Genomic DNA, 20,624 nt, shown 5'->3' with positions numbered 1-20,624 from the left:
TTTAACAGTCTCAAACTTAAAAGAAAAATTACAAATATAGTTATAAGCTATTGTTTACCTGAGCCACTGAGAGTTAAGTTTGTCTACCTGGTGCTCCATTACTCCCAAATACCTTAGGGCATATGTCCTATCTTCCAGAAACAAGAGCTTTTCTCCTCTATAACCATAATACAACAATCAAAATCAAGAACTTAGTACACTTCATGAATTAGAACTTCTCAGAATCTAAAGTGGAAAAAAAAAATTAAAAACTGTAACTATTGTTTTTAGCAACCCTTCTTCCGTAGTATGTGCACAAGCATCTGAACATGTTACCCTATTGTTTATCTTTGCATAAAGTGTCCTGTCAGTACTACTATCTAATCCTCAGACACCATTTGGGTTTTGACAGTTGTCCCAATAATGTCCTGTATAGCAGAAGGATCCTGTTCAGAAGGATCCTTTGACTTTTCTGACCTTGACACTTTTGAAGATTATAGGTCAATTATTTTGTAGAGTGTCGCTAACTTTAGGATTCTCTAATGTTTCCTCATGATGGGATTCAAATTTGGTATCTGTAGGGATATCACAAAAGAGAGACTATATTCTTCTTATGGCATGCTATCAAGTGGCAGATGATTTTGAGTTGCTTTCATTATCTTTCTATCAAGAAGACATTTCTTAAAAATCAAATAATTCTGGCTATGCATGGTACAAAGTTTGTAATCTACCCTGGGCAGGGGAGTGGGCACAAAAATACACTCTGAAGCAAAAGTTTTAGTGGAGAGAGACCTCTTCCTTGGTACCAAATCCCATTTTTAGGATGAAAGTTGAGTTCAGGGGGTGGCAGTGATATGTGATTAACACCAAATATCTGCTCATGGGTGAGGCAGGATGCAGTAGTAGGCAAAAGAAAAGAATACCAAACTATCACTACCAAACAAAGCAGTAGTTTAAAAATGTGTATACACATAAATATATACACACACATACACCATACACTCACACATGCAGAGTTAGCACACACAGTATTTCCATTCAGCCCAGTGCAGTGGTATAAAGAGAGATGACTGTAACAAAATTGAGACTTCATAAGATAATTCTCATTTACAAGCTAACAACCAAACCTCTAACTAACCCACAGCTCCATGTGCTACTGCTTTGGAAATTCCAAAGGTTTTCCATGAAGTAATCATTATTCCTGATTTCTTAGACTTCTTGCCCTTGGACAAAACAGCTGCTTGCCTGCTTCAGGACCTCTTAGTTTTTAGTAATAATTGTAAAGAGGTTTTCCTAAGTGTTAATTTAATTTTCCTCATCATTCCAGTCTCAGAAGAACCAGTTACCAGTTATTCGATTGTATGTGTGTGTATTTATTTTTCGTCTAAGAGAAATTTGAATTGTAATACTTTGTTTATTTTCTTACAGAAAAAGCATGCTTTACGCTGCTATTGTCAAGCCATGCAAGTTTATAAAGGAAAAGGCTGGTCTCTTGCAGAGGATCACATTAACTTCACTATTGGGCGCCAGTCCTATACTCTTAGGCAACTGGACAATGCTGTGTCTGCTTTTAGGCATATTTTAATCAATGAAAGTAAACAATCTGCAGCTCAACAAGGGGCCTTCCTCAGAGAATATCTTTATGTTTACAAGGTGAATACTTATTTCCAAGAGTAGATATTAAAATTATATAAATCATTTTTAGCAAAAAGCATATTCAGTACTATCTAGTAGGAGTCTAATAAAATGGTTTTATTAGAATATATATATATATATTCTCATAACAAAATAATGTTTGGAAGTTTAACATCCAAAGAGAGCTAACTAGCTGAGTAACCTTAGGAAGGTTCTCTTGGGCTAGAATAAATGATATCTAAAGTTCTTCACAGTTGTATATTTTATGACTGATGTATTAAGTAAAACGAGTAATTATCTTAATATTTTTGCTTAACATGTTTTTAATACCTTGTGTCTTAAAAAATGAGGAAGCAAATATGAAGAAAATGGAGTTTTCTCAGAAATTCTTTTTTTTTCTTTTGTATTTCTCCTAGAATGTAAGACAGCTATCACCAGATGGTTCTTTACCGCAGCTTCCTTTACCATACATTAATAGTTCAGCCACGCGGGTTTTCTTTGGCCACGACAGACGACCTGCAGATGGTTAGTAAAGTTTTTGGGGGGTTTTGTTAACGAGTGACTATTTTTTTTAGGTTTTTTTCCTCCATTTAAAAAATCATGTGTAGTTGTTAAAGAACATTTGAAAATAAATAATTCTATACCATATCACCTATCCTGTTGACGTCTGAAGATAACCACTACTTCAGTGTTTTTCCTTCCAGCTTTAAGCCAAAAATAATAGCAACAAAATAGCTGTAATTATAATTTTCTCATTTAGTATAAAGAATGCTCATGTTTTTATATAATTTTTTTTTTAAAGATTTTATTGGGGAAGGGGAACAGGACTTTATTGGGGAACAGTGTGTATTTCCAGGACTTTTTTCCAAGTCAAGGAGTTGTCCTTTCAGTCTTAGTTGTGGAGGGTGCCATTCAGCTTCAAGTAGTTGTCTTTTTCAGTCTTAGTTGTGGAGGGCGCAGCTCAGCTCCAGGTCCAGTTGCCGTTGCTAGTTGCAGGGGGCACAGCCCACCATCCCTTGCTGGAATCGAAACCGGCAACCTTGTGGTTGAGAGGACGCGCTCCAACCAACTGAGCCATCCAGGAGGCAGCTCAGCTCAAGGTGCCGTGTTCAATCTTAGTTGCAGGGGGCGCTGCCCACCATCCCTTGCGGGACTGGAGGAATTGAACTGGCAGCCTTGTGGTTGAGAGCCCACTGGCCCATGTGGGAATCGAACCGGCAGCCTTCGGAGTTAGGAGCATGGAGTTCTAACCACCTGAGCCACCGGGCCGGCCCCTGTTTTTATATAATCTTGATAAACATTTTTAATGACTAAGATATTCCTTTCATTGCATATGGAGTCCTTTATTTTAACATTTTAGGTCACTGCTTCCATCTTTTTGCTTATATAAAATCATGTTGTAATAGACATCTTTGTGGATAAAATTTGTTTTCTTAACTTTTTATTACGGGAGTTTTCAGATGTACACAGAAGTAGAGAACAGTTGCCAATATTCTGCTGTTCTAGTTGTTAGGGTTTTTTAAATACAGGATTTTTCCTTAAGGATTGAGCCTTAGAATAGCAGTACGTGGCCAAAAATATAAATATATTAAGGCTCTTGCTGCATTTTAAAGTAAACTTTGTAATTCTAAGCCTTCTTATATTTGAGCTTAGTATGTTTCTTCTCAAGACTAATTTAGTAGTTTATTTTAAAAGTATTTATCAGGATGTTTATAGCAGCATTGTTTTTAATAGCAAAACATGAAATAATAGGGTATGAATTGACAAATTTTGGCATATTCATATAATGGATTCATGCTGTAGGACATGAGTGAATTCTAACATGTTTAAGCATGGATAATACCCATCACATAATGTTGAGTGAAAAAAGTTACAGAATGAGAGGTCAAATATAATTTCATTTATATATTTCAAACATACAGCAGTTCTATGCATTGTTTATGTATACATTCATATGTGGTAAAATAAAAGTAAAAATAAAAAATGGATGAGAATGCTATACTTCAACTTTGGAGTAGCTCCGGGGAGTAGTGCCAGTGGAGATGAAGGATTGGGGAGGGTTACACAGAGGAGGACATCAGCTTTTACCTGTAACATTTATTTTATAAAAAATACTTGGGATTATATAACATAGGTTGACTTATTAAATTTTGATATACAAACTTTTTATATTCTACATGCTTTGTTCATGTGTTTGAAGTATTTCATACCAAATTATTTGTGGGAGACTAGGGAAAATACATTCTTTCAGAGTCAGGAGGAAAAAAGCATCAGTATTATAAGCAAAGTTCCAGTTAGGATAGGGTTAATAATAGGATATTTTTCTCTCAGATTAGTTTTTATTTGAAATATGTTTCAGTTGAGGGCAGGTATTAAGGAACATGTGTATTTGGTTTTGACACTTTTTTTTTTAGGTGAAAAGCAAGCGGCTACTCATATAAGTCTTGATCAAGAATATGACTATGAATCTTCTCAGCAGTGGCGAGAACTAGAGGAACAAGTTGTGGCCTTGGTTAACAAAGGAGTGATTCCATCCGGTTTCCATCCCACACAATACTGCTTGAACAGTTACTCAGATAACTCGAGATTTCCACTTGCAGTTGTTGAAGGTGATATACTTGAATATTTATACCTGGTTTTTTTTTTTTGTTTTCTTTCAGCAGATTCAAGATGATTTTCTGTATGCCAAAAAAATCACTGGAAGCTGGGGATGCAAAAATAAATTAGGAACTCATAATTTAGTGAGCTGCATTTATAAAACCATGCAGTGGGGGCTCTAACATAGGGAGATACAGTGTGCTGTTGGAATACGGAAGAGAGAATGTCATTGTTTATTACAGAAAATTGGGGAAATCTTTTAGAGGAGGTAGTTTTGAAACTGAATTTTCAGTGAATGGACATTTACAAGTTGGTAAAGGATGGTCTAGGCAGAAATTCAGAGCCAAGAAAGCAAGATATGTTCAGAGAATTGAAGCATAGAGTGAAGTGTGGGGTTTATTGAAGTTACTTACTTAGGCATTTCTTTTATAGAACCGATAACAGTGGAAATGGCTTTTAGAAACCCTTTGAAGGTTCCACTTTTGTTGACTGATTTGTCATTGCTCTGGAAGTTTCAACCTAAAGATTTCAGTGGAGAGGATAATGAAGAAGTTAAAGAACTAGTAAGTTATTAAAAGGTATTTGTAATAAGCATGTTTCAGTAATAGCTTAACAGATGCTATAACATTTCAACTTCTCTGTTCAGCGAGCTACACTTACTCTTTTTTATGCGTATTTCCCTTAGTTATAAAATATGTTATATGCTTGTTGTTGAAAATTGAGAATGCAAGAGAACATAAGGAATAAAAATAAAACTGTCTTCTCAGTATTTAGATAACCACTTTAACACTTTGCTGTCTTTTCAATTATTTCCATTTTGTTTTTTTCCCTCATGGGATTTTCTCATATTATGTCTTTTGTTTTTTTATTCTTTGTTGATTTATATGCATATTTTGATTTTGAAAATGTCTTAATATTTCATTTTTGCATAACATTCCATCATATAGATGACCTGTAAGTTACTCTGTCTTTCCGTTGGTAGTTATTTTGGAAGGATCGATTTGTTCACTATCGTAATCATTCAGTGGTGCAAATTTGGGTGCATAGTTTTTTATCCTGATTATTTCTGTAGGAAAGATTGCGAGGCATGAAGTTAGAACATTTTGGGGAATAAATATTTTTTCTCCCCTTTCTTCCGCTTCCCCCGCCCCATTCCGGTTCAAGCCGTTGTTTCTCAGTCTAGTTGTGTAGATCACAGCTCCCTGGCCCATTCTGGTATTATGAGCCTTGCGCTCCCCCCCCCACTGAGGCAGTCTCTCCAGTTGTCAGTTGGCCGCTCACAGCAGCTCATGGCAGCTCTCACCAGCTGCCGGCCGTTCACGATGGCCACCCGCTGCTCATGGCAGCACCTGGTAGCCAGTGGCAGCACACGGCAGCACATGGCAGTTCACGCCAACCTCCGGCTAACCTCTGGCTGCTCACGGCAGCCCAGCTCCAGGGAGAGCTATTGTTCACAATTTTAGCTGTAGAGGGCACAACTCACTGGCCCATGTGGGAATCGAACCGGCGACCTTGGCTTGAGGAGCATGGCGCTCCAACCACCTGAGCCACCGCCCAGGAATAAATATTTTAAAACGCTATTGGTTTCTTAAAAAGTCATACCAAAGAGTTTCTCACCAGCAACATATCCTGTTTCCCCAAAAATAAGACCTAGCCGGCCAATCAGCTCTAATGTGGCTTTTGGATCAAAAATTAATATAAGACCCAGTATTATATTTATTATATTGTATCATATCATAGCATATCATATATCATATACCTGGTCTTATAATATAAGACTGGGTCTTATATTAATTTTTGCTCCAAAAGACGGATCAGAGCTGATTGTCCGGCTACGTCTTATTTTCGGGAAAACACGGTATATGGGGTTGGGTATCTCATCTTTGCAACATTAAGCATTTTTGTTTATAAAAAAAAAAATCTTCTTGATTTGATAGGTTTAAAAAAAGGCCATGTTAGTATTTTTTTTTTCATTTCATTGATTTCTAGTGAAGTTGAAATTCTTGTGTTTGTATTTCTGTTTTTGTGAATTATCTGTTCATACCCTTTATGTATACTTATTTTTGTCTTTTCCTATCCATGTTTACAATAGCTCTTCATATATTTAAGATGTTATTTTTGAAGCAGGAATGACTTGAACAAAGAATTTTTGTTACCTGGCTGATTGTAACAGAAATAACTTGGATAAATACATTTTTTTACCTAGTTAGTTTATTCACCAGTATGTATTATATAAATTTTACTTATTCTACCTTGCTGTGCTCTTTAATAATGTGAAATTATTTTGGAACTGGGAAATAATATCCAAACGTTTTGGTGCTGGTTTATGAAGGGAGAACTTGAGAGATGTCTGTTGTACTAACTTTAAACTACTTAAACTTTTGAAGTATTTCTTTTGAAGTATTTTGATTTTTTTAAAGATTGCCTTATTTAAAGTCTTGCTGGTTAAATTAATTGAAGACATTTTGTGACTATACTCATTGTGACTAGTTTGAAAAATTGAAATTTCCTAGGCTGTATTCTCACTTGAATTTTAGCAAATTCAGTCATTTTTTAATGTATGGATACCTGGAATACAAATTAGAAGAGTATGAACTCCTTGCTCTTGGAAAAGTTTTTTTTTTTTTAAATATCTATTCGCTTTTTAAGTATACTAGTCTGTTCAATAATTGGATTTTAAAGGCGGTTTGTTCAAGTTAAGTGAAACATTTTATTGTGTAATGAGGTTACACTTTTCCTATAAATTTCTAACTCTTTGGATTTCTTCATGAGCTTTGATTTGTGATAGACTAAGATGCTGAACTGAAATTTAGGGAAATGTAATCTTTATTTCTTATGTCAAGTAACTAATGTCATGGTGAATAGTGTTTATATACTCTTAACAGATGTCATTGATTTGGAACAGACAGGCCTGTTTTGCTTTTCTTACTGCCCTTATTGTCCACCAGTTTTGTATGCATCCTACTTGGCTGCCATTACTTTTTCTATGTATAATTAACCAATTTGGAAAAAGAGGCAAGTCGGATTAAAATATGGAGAAATTTGCTCTTGTAAGATGAAATTAAATGGCCATTTTGGCCATTGGTGATATTGAGCAGCTCAACTTTATCTCTTGAGATTTTAATCTCTTGGTGACTGCAACTTTGAGTAGATCTCTTATCTTCCTCAGTTGAGTTGGACTGCATGAAATTAAAAATATCAAGTGCCTCCTACTGCATGGCTTTATTGCAATTATGAAAATAAAACAATTTGTATATTGCTTAGCACATAGTAAGAACCTAGTAAATGCTAACTATAATTATTGTTATTTTTCTTAAGTATTGATATATAGGAATGTAATAATATGATACTTTATTTGTTAGAGTGTATATTTTACAAAATATTTTATTTTTTAGGTAACAAGTGAACCTGAAATGATTGGAACTGAAGTTATTTCAGAATTCTTAATTAATAGTGAAGAATCGAAAGTGGTAATTGTTTGATTATTTTTCTGTCTTAAGACTTTCTAAAAGTAAGATGAAAACACTTTAAAAATCAGTTTATTCAATGTGTTTTATATTCTAGTTTTCTTAAAAAGTAAAATTTGGAAACTTAGGATACTGGAATTACACGGGAGGAAATTGGTTGGAAAAGTAGGTTTGCAGTGGTCTTTTTGGTTTGTTGATTTCCTAAGAAACCTGGTGAAAAGTTTTTGCTTTTCTCTTGGGGTCAGCATGATGGTTGAGCAGAATATTTTGATTTCTATTATTAATAAAAGTATTGATGATGATCGGGGCCTCTGATTGTTGAATTTAGAAATTTTCTTTTGAAGAAAATGTTTTCCAACAAGAGCATTTGATAATTTAAAAGTTTAGGTCAATGAGTTTGTATTTCTGCACCATTACAGAATATAGGTATTGCACAATTTAAGATATTATTAAAAATTTAAGATAATAAGAGTGGCTTAAATATCTCCACAGGCAAGACTAAAGCTCTTTCCCCATCACATAGGGGAGCTGCATATTCTGGGAATTGTTTATAATCTTGGCACTATTCAGGGCTCCATGACAATAGATGGCATTGGTGCTCTTCCTGGATGTCACACAGGTAAAGCTACAGCATTGCTAAACAATTAGAAAACTAATACTTAATATATTCTCCTAGACTAAAATGAATGAAAATGAGGTATTTTCAAAATGGGTTTATGTACCTTTAAAAAAGATATCTAATCAACTGAAAGATGAATAATTTGGATTATTTTAAACTCTGACATTGCTTCAAAAAGTAAACAGCTTTAATGTCTTCTAATGTATTTTCTTTCGGAAATTCTTAAGTTCTACACTATGTATTTTTCTTTTCTGTTATTGATCCAAGGTTAGTAAAGTCTAACCAAATATATTCTAACCATTGATTGAGATGTCTGCTGTCAATACAAAAACCATCTTAGCATATTCTATTTTTTGAACATTGTCTTTTTTATAAAACAGACCGAATTAAAGACCAGTGTTTTCACATTATTAGATATAAAGCACCTTAAATTCTGTCATTCTGTAAAAAGAGTAGGATTTTAGCGTTAAGTTGATATTTTTGGTAACCCAGATGATATGTTTTACACATTTTAGAAGACTAAAACTACAAGATACATGTTTAACATAGGTCACTTTTTTTTTTTTTTTAAATTCAGGGAACCCTTCTAGATCTCACATTATCTTGTAATTGTTATATGTAGATATTTGAGTTTAAGTTGACAAGATGCCAGGGAGTTTACTATAAAATCCCTCACTTCTACCCCTTCATTTGAGTAGACAAATCTTATTTTTATCAAATAAAAATTGATAGTCATTGACAGACCATTTATAAAAGCTGATTATTAATTTTGGGGACTCTTGGAAAATTTGTTGGTCCTTTTAACCTTCAGCTGAATATTTTTACTTGTCTGCATATTAAGGATGATTCAGTAAAAATTTTTTTTAATAAAGTAAACAAGTGGAATGAATCCATAAGAATTCAAACATTAAAAACAAAAAAATTTCACTAAAATTGAGTATGGTATTCTTCATTTTAGTACTACATATTTGTAATTCTTGGTTGACAAGCACCCAACAAGGTTCATTAATAAATAATCTTGCTAATTTATTGCATGTTTTAAATAAGTTATCCGGGTGTTAAGAACTTTTTGACGCTCCTTTCCTTTCTCAATTGTACATACCTAGGATCTTAATCTAGTACAACAAAGTTATTGTCAATAAAATATAGCTAAATTGCTTCACTTAAGGTACCAAATATATTCATTAATATAATGATTTATATGTTATTTTAGGACATTAGTGGGAGGACGCCCTGAATTAACTATTAAATTGCATCTTGTAAGCAGAATTTTCGTGATTTCATGCAGTTCATTATTATGTAAAATGCTATAATAGAGATCTGGATCAAAGGAAGCATGGGAAGTGGTACATTGTATGTCTGGTCTGGGAATATCACAGAGACATCAGCACATTAAAGGCTCTGATTAGGAAAGATAGTAGTATATCCTAGCATTTTTCACACCTACACACACTGCGGGGAAGCTTTATGGGGGGAATATTAAATGAGTTTTAATTTTGAGAAAGCTGCCTGTGCTATATTAAATTTTCTTTGTGTAATCTGTTATGGAGATTTATAATCCAGAAATAATTCAAATTAGTATATATATTGAATATGAGTAATAGTGAAAAGTTGACTTGTTCAGTATTTTGGAGTATTTTTCTTTTGAAAATAGATCTTTTTTTTCATAGCCTGAATCAAATTGTTGGTTCCAACACAACTGTTCTCTCAGATCTTTTTGGTTAACAGCCATTATGGTTAAATAATAGGTTTCAGAAAATTTACTACTTAGTGATATGTAGTCTTTTTACAAAGTAAGTTAATTCTAATAAAATGAGAAATTAAACAGCATAAAATAAGTGTAGTTAAACATGAAAATAAAATACGCTTAATTATTCGATTAACCATGCTAGTCAGTAATTATCTAGGATTTTCTAGAAATAATCTGAAACTTAGAGTATTTATATATTCAAGCTATACTGATATCAGTTAACATGCCTAGTTATTTTAGGGCATTGTTTTTTATTTCAGGAAACCATTCCTTGAGTATGTCAGTCCGAGGGAGACAGGATTTAGAAATTCAAGGTCCTCGACTTAACAACACAAAAGAAGAGAAAACATCTATTAAATATGGTCCCGATCGACGGTTAGATCCCATCATCACTGAGGAAATGCCACTGTTGGAGGTATTTCACTTTTTAAAATTTCATGGACTTAATACTTTATCTAAAGGTCAGATGATACTTTGAGTGAATTTTCGCCTTTGAAGTTATTGATATTACATTAAACTGTACTTTTAAATTATTATTAAGCTAGGGTTTAAGGAGATCTAATTCACAAAGATAATCATGCAACTTGGCATTAAGTCATAACTAGGTTATAAAACGTAACACTCAAAATATTAATGGAAATTGGGAAAACACTTCTGAAAGAACACATTTGTTGTTAAATCAATGGCTCTTTTTCAGTAAGATACAAAAATAATACGGGAATTAATGCTTACAAAAATTGAAGCAATATGGGTAAGTATATGAATAAAAAGCTAGGAGGGCTAAGACTGAAAATGGATCGAAATGAGTTGGGATCCAAATGTTAAAAAAAATAGGATATGTATCCTATCCCTTCCTGCTTTCGTGCCATGTGAATTAAAGGTCTTTCAGTTGCAGAAGATAGAAACTGATGCTAGTTTATATAAGCCAAAAAAGAGAAAACTTATTATTTAGTTGAAGGATATTGGAATGTGACATGGCAACTAAAGTATAGAACAGTAAGTCTCAAAGAAGAACAAGGACTTGGCAGCTCCAGGGAATGCAGCAGCAAATGCTTGTAAGCTTTTAGAAAGTATTTCTTTTGATATGTCCTTAGTCTAACAACTTCCAGTCTTTATGTCACATTATTACAAATTTCAAGTTTCTGAGAGAATTCTGGCCTACCTTAAATTAGGTAGACCAAAGGCAGGCTTATGTAGTATTAAGGGTGAACACTGGAAAGCGGTCCTCAAGTTTCCCTAGTAAGTATACTTACACATACAGTTTAGTAATTATAAATGGAATCATTTGATTCTGTGGCTTGCTTTTTGTCTTTAACAACATAATTTTGTCTTTGTTTTCATTCAGTAAAAATTTTTTTAACAGGTACATGTTATTTTATTTAGTTACATTGTAATATGTTTTAACCATTTATTGATGGGTGTGGTTCTAGTTTTTCATCATAACTGACAGTTTTTCAATAAACATCATCATGTACATATTTTGTCCATGTTATAGTTCAGATTAGACTTTAAAAATGGAATTGCTGGGTCAAAGGGTATATATCAATTTAAACTTTTGCAATATACCACAAAATTATCTTTAGCAAGGCTGTAATAATTGGCACTTTTCTTCAGAATGGGAGTCCCCATTTCTTCACATCTGTGCCATACTGGGTATTTTTAGTTGTTTTTCTTTTTTTTTTTTAACTTTTGCAAATCAGATTGGTGAAAAATTGCATTGTTTTTATTACAGTTCCCTGATAACTATTAATAATAATTTTGATCAATCTTCATATAATTTTTGTCCATATGATTGCCTTGTTGATGCCTTTATAATTGGGTGTTATTTCCCTTCTTTCATTGGATGAGTTTTATGGGTACTAATCTCCTCTACCTGTAGTGGGGGGTAGGTACCATACTCATGAAAATGGTGTATTGGGGGGAAGGTGTTGCTGAGTTGCTTGTATTCTGCCCAGGTTTTACATTTGCATAATTTGGTTGCATTTAAAGTTATATAGGGCAAATAAAACACTTGTAGACTGACTTCAATGTTAGTTTCTGCTTGATTAATATTTAATAATTTAACTTTGATTTGGTGTCTTTCACTAAGGTTTTTAACTTATATGAAGTCATATCTAATAATCTTTTACTTTATTGCTTCTAAGTTTTATAATTACGTACTTGCAGAGACTTACCTAGTCAAAACTTTTAGTTTTATTATTTTAATCCAAGGGAATATACTCTTCTGAATGTCAAGGGTTAGGGATCAAACTTTGTTTCTAATTCCAGTTACTGTTAATTAAATATTGACAGTTCATTATGCCATCTTTCTAATATACTAATATAACCATAGAGTATCCCTAATCTATTTTATTTTATTTGGGGGATGCTACCTATTCTGCGCATGTCATGATTCCCTCCTCCCTTTCTGTGTCAGTAGCATACTCTTGCTTTACCATCTCTCTTAATCTGGCAAATCAAGTCCATCTCATAATCTTTCATTTTTTTCTTCTTATACATGTGACATTATTGTCTATGCTTGTTAAATTTCCACAGTGATGTATTGCATTTTTATTAGGTTTGCATTGCTATAGCTAGGAGGGCTAAGACTGAAAATGGATCGAAATGAGTTGGGATCCAAATGTTAAGGAGGGCTATTCGCTGTTAATAGTTTAGCAGTCACTAACTATTAAGCATTTTATTTGGGTTGTGTTAGAGCTTAGTTTCAAAAGGGAAGATTCTGTTCTCTCGTTAAAGTTGAGGTCAACCCATAGAGCACACTGAAATACTCAGTTTTTATTGATTCTACTAGCTTATAATTTTCACTATATCATATCATTTAAATGTTCTTCAATTATAAAGATTGTTAGGTGTGCAAATGGTTTTTAAGTGCAGTGTTTCTCAGATAACATATTGTTATGGACAGAGCTTTACTTTTAGGCTTCTGCCTAAGCCCCATCTTTAATTACCTGACCTTGGAAATTTCTTTGACTTATAAAAAATGAGGAAAGTTGAACCAGATGATGTTTCATTTTAAATTCTGTGTAACTTAACACTCTTTAAATTTACATTCGTCTTGTTTTTGATACTGGTAGTTCTGTACTTAACTTTTCTTCCTGCATACTATAGTTTTTTTTGGTTGGTTGTTTTTAATTATAGATGCAGTTCTCCTTGAAGAGGGTATTTTAGCAGAGCACCTCTTATTCTGTATAATAACAACTGGTGTTTGGTTGATTAAATGAAAAAAAAAAAAAACCAAACTTAATAGATACATACCCTAAATATTTTACCTTAATTGAAAACATACAAATGTACATTTATTGACTATTTTGGGGGGAGTTGATTTAGGTCAGAGGCCTTTTCTATGAGTTCTTTGTTTTCGTATGGTTTTCCTAATAATTACATTTTGTCTTTCATGCATTCAGCCACATCCATAAGTTGTCATTTTAAGTTTCCAGTTTTGTTTGCTTCAGAGTGGGAATCTAAAGACAAGTGTTGAGTAGTCATAAGTACAATACGTGTCTAGGTTTTATCTACAGATAGAAGTGATACTTTCAGGTATAAAAGGAAGCAGTTTACATAATACTTAATTTTTAAAAATAAGTTTGGGAACAAATGGTGACTCTTGATAAGGACAAGACAGGCAGGCATAGTACAAAGTCTCAGGTCACTAATGTTCAGTTCCATGAACATCACTCACTGTTTTCTGCTAAGATACTAGAGAAGTTGGTTAATCTAACAAACATGATATGATGGAGGTTAGTTAAGAGACCTTTTATTATATTTGAATAAACAATGATACTGGTAAAAAAAAAATCATAGAATGTTCCTATCCTAATGTCAGAAATATTTTATAGAATTTGAAGTATTTAAAGGAGTAGTGAAAGAAGTTACCAATCTAAATTGCCTGATGAAATAATTTCTTACAATATGTATTTATCAAAGCAAATTAGGATGAAAATTACTGATGCTCATTGAGAAGAGAGAAAAATTAAAGTGTCTTGTGTATACTACCATTTGTGTATCATACTGAAAGCAAGCAGTGAGCTATGAGCTATATCCACTTACATAAATATGAGGTGTGATCAAACAATACGGTTAATGTTTAAATAAAAAAAAATTATTACAGTAAAAGACATATTGCTATTAATCCCCCTCACTTCGAACACACTTATTCCATCGTTCTTGCCACTTTCTGAAGCAGTTCTAGAAGTTCTCTTTCCTGAGTGTCTTTAGTTGCGCTGTTGTGGCTGCTTTCGATATTCCAAACCATTTTGACTTTGGGGAAGAGCCAGAAGTCACATGGTGCCAGATCCTGTGAATAAAGTGGATGAGGACACACCGTAATGTTTTTATTTGATAGAAATTGCCGTACCAGAAGTGATGTGTGACACGGAGCCTTTCTGTTGTGATAAAAAATTATGGTGAATGCTGCTGCCAAGTGCCATCCAACAGAAAGGCAGGGATCTTCAATACGGGAAGCAGCGCAATGAACCTTAGTAACTGTGTGTGACAAGTTCCAGCTTGTTCGGTGCAGTCAGTCGAGTTTTGAGCTATTATTGAGAGGTGTATTTTAAAGTGTGCTATAAATCATGGAACACGTATAACACATTGACATGAAATGGGCAAACGGTTTCATCCTCCATAATGACAGTGCTCCATGTCACACATCGCTTCTGGTATGGCAATTTCTGTCAAATAAAAACATTACTGTGTATCCTCATCTTCCCTTAGTCACCGGATCTGGCACCATGCGACTTTTGGCTCTTCCCCAGAGTCAAAATGACCATGAACAGTGGTAAATGTTTTGAATCAATTCAGGAAGTAATCAGAGAGAATTAATAAAATACTTTAAACCTTTAGTAAAGAATATAGCGTCTTAAAATGTTATTCATTAGGGGTTCAGAATTTTTAACAGACAATATAATAATATTTTTTCCCTCCAATGCAGGTGTTCTTTATACATTTTCCTACAGGGCTCCTCTGTGGAGAAATCCGAAAAGCATATGTAGAATTTGTCAATGTCAGCAAATGTCCTCTTACTGGATTGAAGGTTGTTTCTAAACGTCCAGAGTTCTTTACTTTTGGTGGTAACACGGCTGTTCTAACACCACTAAGCCCCTCAGCATCTGAGAACTGTAGTGCTTACAAGACTGTTGTGACAGATTCTACCTCTGAATGTACAGCACTCACATCATCAGCTTCTTCTGTAGACTTTGGCATTGGCACAGGAAGTCAGCCAGAGGTGATTCCTGTTCCCCTTCCTGACACTGTTCTTCTCCCTGGAGCTTCAGTTCAGCTACCAATGTGGTTACGTGGGCCAGATGAGGAAGGCGTCCATGAAATTAACTTTCTGTTTTATTATGAAAGTGTTCAAAGGCAGCCTAAAATACGGTGAGTATTATAAAAGCTTTTTGATTTAACTTCTATGTTTAATATATGCACAAATTCAAATAAACACTTTGATATTTATGGACATGTCATTGTTTATTAAGATACTACCCCTTCCCTATTTTGCATGATGTTTGTATCTGAGGTTGTTCCTAATAACTACAAGTTCTGAGTGGCTGAAAGTGGAAAAAACTAAGCTACATTAATTTTTCTGTGGCTTTTCTATCTATAAACTCTTTGATTCTTTGATATAGGTAAGTACTGTGGCCAGAGTTATCACATAATAATGAAATTCACAGGTATCATTTGTATATGCAGACAATCTGTCTACAGTCATCCTGTTTGAAGAAAATTATTTTGTTTTACCTTTCCTTTTCCCTTTTGCCCTCCAACCCCTCACCTCTGAGAATGCATGAAAAAAATACATGCTTTTGCTGAACAGATGTTACAATGAGGATCACTAAAGAAATCAAACCTAACTCACTTTCACAAGGATATGTGGCCTTTATATTACAGAGCAGAATATTTTATTTGTTGTCATTTTTATAAAATTAACTAGGAGTAATTGCGCTACATTTACTTTATTTAATGGAATATTTAAAGTATTTTGTAGACTTACTGTGAGAACAAAATGACAGTATTTGTAAGCATAATTATATTTTATATCCTAAATAAGTGTTAATTCCCCTCAAGAAAATGATAGAGAGTACTCTGGCCAAAGCAATCAGGGAAGGCTTTACGGGATATAGTAGTGGTAAAATGAGCTTCCAAGGAAAGTAAAGATTTCAGAATTTGGATATTTAGGGAGAAATGTAAGAGATTAATGGGTCTTCCTGGGAGAGGCTGTGTATATATGAGTGAAGATTTGCAAGTTAGGAAATATAAACTGAATGAGTTGGTTTGGCCACAGTGTAAAACATGTATAAAGGAACCAAAGGGGAACAAACCTTGAAATGTACAAATATTATGGAGGGTCTTGAATGCCGGGTGAAAGTTTGGAGTTTATTTGGAAGGTGTTCGGTTTCTTTGGAACCACTGTCGTAAACCAGGCATAATCAGGACATTACTATTTGAAGATTACTTTCACTTGCTATATAAATGAGTTTAATGAGCAGGGAAAAGCCTAGAGTCAGGGAGACTAATAGTTGCCTTCCAAATTGAGAAGAAAGAATTGAAGTTAGGCCAAGTAGATAATTTTGCTTTATTGTATTCTTTTTTTTTAAGTATAAATGGTCCTGAGAGTGATGAGGTTTTAAAAGCTTTATTTGAAATTATAGAATCCTAACAGAAGGAGAGGTTTTTAGATTAAGTTTACAGTTTTTTATTTCTTCAGTCACAGAATATTAAGACACACTGCAGTTATTTGTACCAGCCGATCTTTGAATGTACGAGCCACTGTCTGCAGAAGTAATTCTCTTGAAGATGAGGAGGGCCGAGGAGGCAATATGCTGGTCTTTGTGGATGTGGAAAATGTCAATACTGTAAGTTGGTTTAAAACTAAATTATGTTTTTAATTATATTTGATGTGTTTCCTTTGTTTTTAGTAATGGATTTTTTTTCCCTTCATAAGTTAGGAATTTAGAAATGTTCATGTAGCATAGAGTGTGAAAACATCTTAATGCTCCATTAGCTTTGTAATTTTAAGTCTCTCTTCAAGTAAAAGGATCTGGTGGCATTAATATGGTACATATTCATATGATATATAGCCCCATATGTCAGTAATTCAACCCAAAAAAGATGTCATAAAGTATTTTCTAATTTCACCATTGAGAATCTATTGATGTAATTAAATTTACGAAGTTCTGTTAGGATTTCACATTCAATATTAACTTAATAACTCTTCACTTACACATTTCTGACAGTACCATTTCCTTTAATATAAAACATTTTAAACATTCTCCCATTTCTGTTTTATGTATTCAAAATATAAGACTAAATATTCTTAAATAAGGGAATGCAATCTCATGATTAAAATAGGATCTTAGCTTCAGATTGATACAGTCCAGATACTTATTTGAGATGTTACTTATTAGTTCTGTAATCTCCTTTGCTTTTAAAAAGCTTCATAAATTTATATGGTCACTTCTATTTAGGATATTTAGGGTTAATGAGCTAATACTTTGTTTTGATGATCTTCCAAAAAAATCAGTATTTGTAAGAGTAAGAAAATTTTCATAATTTCAAATTAGGTCTTATTTAGGAGAACAAAAAATTACATACAATTTAAATAACTTTATGTATATTGTATATTGGGATTCTGTTTTGTGAGTTTTTTGTTGTTTGTTTTTTTGCCTTAAATGGAAATAGGATATCAGAAAGATCTGAAGAACTAAAAAAAAAAAAAAAAGATACAGTTTTGATTCAAAATTGACAACAAATAATTTTTGATCTATTAAACCCTACCAATAACTCATTATGATAGATTCTAATAACTGAATACTTTTAGTATTTTAAAATTTGCCACTGGGAGTGCATTATAAACATGTTTCTTAGATGGAATGTTGACTTCTCTGTTTTAAGAAATTTAAAAAGGGATTGAAATAACTTAAACTTTCTGAAGTATATATAACATTTCAAAATAAAAATCTCATGTTAATTGATGTTGACTTTGGTAGCAGAGTCTGAATATTGTTTTTATTGGAATACTCTAAGTTAGTGCTCCTAAATCCTGAATGATTCTTTCATTTGTTTTTGCTAGAGTGAAGCAGGTGTTAAGGAATTCCATATAGTACAAGTATCAAGTAGTAGCAAACACTGGAAGTTACAGAAATCTGTAAATCTCTCTGAAAACAAAGGTTTGTGCCTTTTCTTCTCTTCATAGTCAATTCTGACATGTCTTCATTGCTTGATTTTTTTTTCAGAATAGTACCATAATATACGATGATTCGTGCCTTTCTTATAATTAACTTTTTTAAGCATCAAATTGTGCTTTCGGTATAACTGTGAATCATATTATCTACTTTTGTTCATTCTTTTCCATCTTTTTATTTGTATCTTTCTTTTTGCACTTTTTTCCTGTTCTTATTCGGTTGTAAAATTGGTGCCTGAATACATGATCACTGTCAAAATTTCAAACAGTACAGAAACATATAAACTAGAATATGGAAGTTTCTCTTTGTTTCCTTTGCCATTAGAAAGCTGGATTTTCTTTGTGTAACTGTCCCTATGTGCTGACTGACTCTTCCGTATATTTCCATATCTATATAACATTCAAACAAGAATATGCACCCTTTTGATATATATTGACTAATTGTTTTCCAGAATGTTTCTATCAGTTTATCATCCTGCCAGAAATATGAGAATATCTAATGCTTGTAAGAGTGGAATGAAGCTGGCAAAATGATATTTGCTCTTTCTGGAAAAGAATTGTATATATTCAAAAGATATAAAAATGTTTAAACCCTTACTTAGCCTCATGGTTATCCTTATTTTTGGAATTTATACAAAGGAATTAATTTAAAATACGGGAAAATCCATATATTTAGGCAATATGTTGTAAGAGTATACTTACTAGGGAAAAATTCAGTGTGGCTTTAATATAAATTAAGCTTCAACTGAGATTGTTTTTGTGGTCATTAAAATATATTAGCATTTTAGAAGTGTCTGCAATGGTGGGAAAATGCATCATAGCAAAGTGTGTACATATCACAATATTGGTCAAAATCATGCGTATAAATGCTGAAAGGAAATGAAGAAATAGTAGAGTGGTGGAATTGTGGGATTGTGGGCTCTCTAACCCCCAAGTTCTGATCTTTCAAACTTTCTGTTTATCTATAATGTCATATATATAGATAGATAGATATACACATAGATAGATACACACATATGGACATGTATTTCAAGACAATTTTATCTTTTTTATTCCTTTTTTTTAAATTTATTTTTATTGGGGAAAATTGGGGAACAGTGTGTTTTTCCAGGACCCATCAGCTCCAAGTCAGTAAGTCGTTGTCCTTTTGTGGAGGGCGCAGCTCAGCTCCAAGTCCAGTCTTCGTTTTCAGTCTTAGTTGCAGGGGGCGCAACCCACCATCCCATGTGGTAATTGAACTGGCAACCTTGTTGTTAAGAGCTCACACTCTAACCATCTGAGCCATCCTGCTGCCCCACCAGCAGCTCAGCGGCAGCTCTTTGTCTTCAATCTAGTTGTGGAGGGTGCAGCTCACTGGCCCATGTGGGAATAGAACTGGCAACCCTGTTGTTAAGAGCTTGTGCTCTAACCAACTGAACCATCTGGCCATTCTGGCAAGTTTATCCTTTTTTAAGAGCTTAGTGTGATTTACTTCATTGAGATGAAAGCAAAGACACTTTTAAACATTCTTTATGATTATGAATTATTTTCCATTTTGACCGAGGAAGTCTGAATGATGAGTTGCTTTTACCATATCATAAACTGAGAGAGATCTTTGACATTTTATCTGTTCTTCCTAGATGCCAAACTTGCCAGTAGAGAAAAGGGAAAGTTTTGCTTCAAGGCAATACGATGTAAGGAAAAAGAAGGTAAATTCACTTTATTTCATACTTTCTTAATAGTCATTTTATATTTCATGCCAGTAGTATGATTAGTTTGTTTTCCCCTGTTTTTTAGTTGCTGCACAGTCCTCAGAAAAATACACCTTTGCAGATATCATCTTTGGAAATGAACAGGTAATGCAAATAAGCACAGTAGTATTTGATTTTAAAAGTCACAGTTCTGGAAAATCTGATGATTTTGGTGAAACTATTGCTCTAGTAATCCCCAGATTCTTTGGTGGATGAACGTATCGACTTTGTTGGGTTTTGCAACTTGACTTCATGCCCTAGAACAGACCAAAAATGCTACATAGACTATCCCATTTTAATTCATTAGTTAAAATTAACTTTCTTTTGAGAGTATCACATGAAATAAGTATAGTCTTTGGGATTAAAAAAAAAAATAAGCTGGATTATATGAGGGAACCTGTTTATTAGGGAAGACGGTCACAGTGGAACATATAGGTGATAATCCTCTGGATTTTGTATATCATATGGTTCTGAGACCCAAATAATAAGCTCTTTTGTGATTTTAAATGTATTATTGTCATTATATGTAAGAATCACCAAGAGCATTGGTTTACAAACTTTCAAAAAATGTGCATGTGAGTCACCTGGGGATCTTGTTAAAATGCACGTTCTGATTCAGTAGAACTGGCGTGAGACCTGATATTGCTATAAGCTCCTTAGGTGATAC

The 20,624-nt window shown here is 33.5% G+C and overlaps 1 protein-coding gene across 5 annotated transcripts in view; it reads left to right on the top strand.

Moving 5' to 3' along the window:
• TRAPPC8 (trafficking protein particle complex subunit 8) overlaps positions 1–20,624 on the top strand; it is a 77,393-nt gene that overhangs the window by 40,273 nt on the left and 16,496 nt on the right. For all 5 annotated transcript variants that reach the window (XM_033087347.1, XM_033087344.1, XM_033087346.1 and 2 more), the window contains 12 exons: positions 1,408–1,632; positions 2,031–2,139; positions 4,029–4,223; positions 4,645–4,775; positions 7,608–7,682; positions 8,172–8,298; positions 10,309–10,463; positions 14,979–15,421; positions 16,752–16,899; positions 18,117–18,213; positions 19,847–19,915; positions 20,004–20,062. In XM_033087347.1, the coding sequence (XP_032943238.1) occupies positions 1,408–1,632; positions 2,031–2,139; positions 4,029–4,223; positions 4,645–4,775; positions 7,608–7,682; positions 8,172–8,298; positions 10,309–10,463; positions 14,979–15,421; positions 16,752–16,899; positions 18,117–18,213; positions 19,847–19,915; positions 20,004–20,062 (1,833 nt within the window). The remainder of the gene's footprint in view (positions 1–1,407; positions 1,633–2,030; positions 2,140–4,028; positions 4,224–4,644; positions 4,776–7,607; positions 7,683–8,171; positions 8,299–10,308; positions 10,464–14,978; positions 15,422–16,751; positions 16,900–18,116; positions 18,214–19,846; positions 19,916–20,003; positions 20,063–20,624) is intronic.

The sequence above is a fragment of the Rhinolophus ferrumequinum genome, chromosome 19 (assembly GCF_004115265.2).
Source record: "Rhinolophus ferrumequinum isolate MPI-CBG mRhiFer1 chromosome 19, mRhiFer1_v1.p, whole genome shotgun sequence".
Lineage (NCBI taxonomy): Eukaryota > Metazoa > Chordata > Mammalia > Chiroptera > Rhinolophidae > Rhinolophus > Rhinolophus ferrumequinum.
The sequence above is the reverse complement of the archived record's forward strand: the minus strand, read 5'-3'. Positions and strand labels throughout refer to the sequence as shown.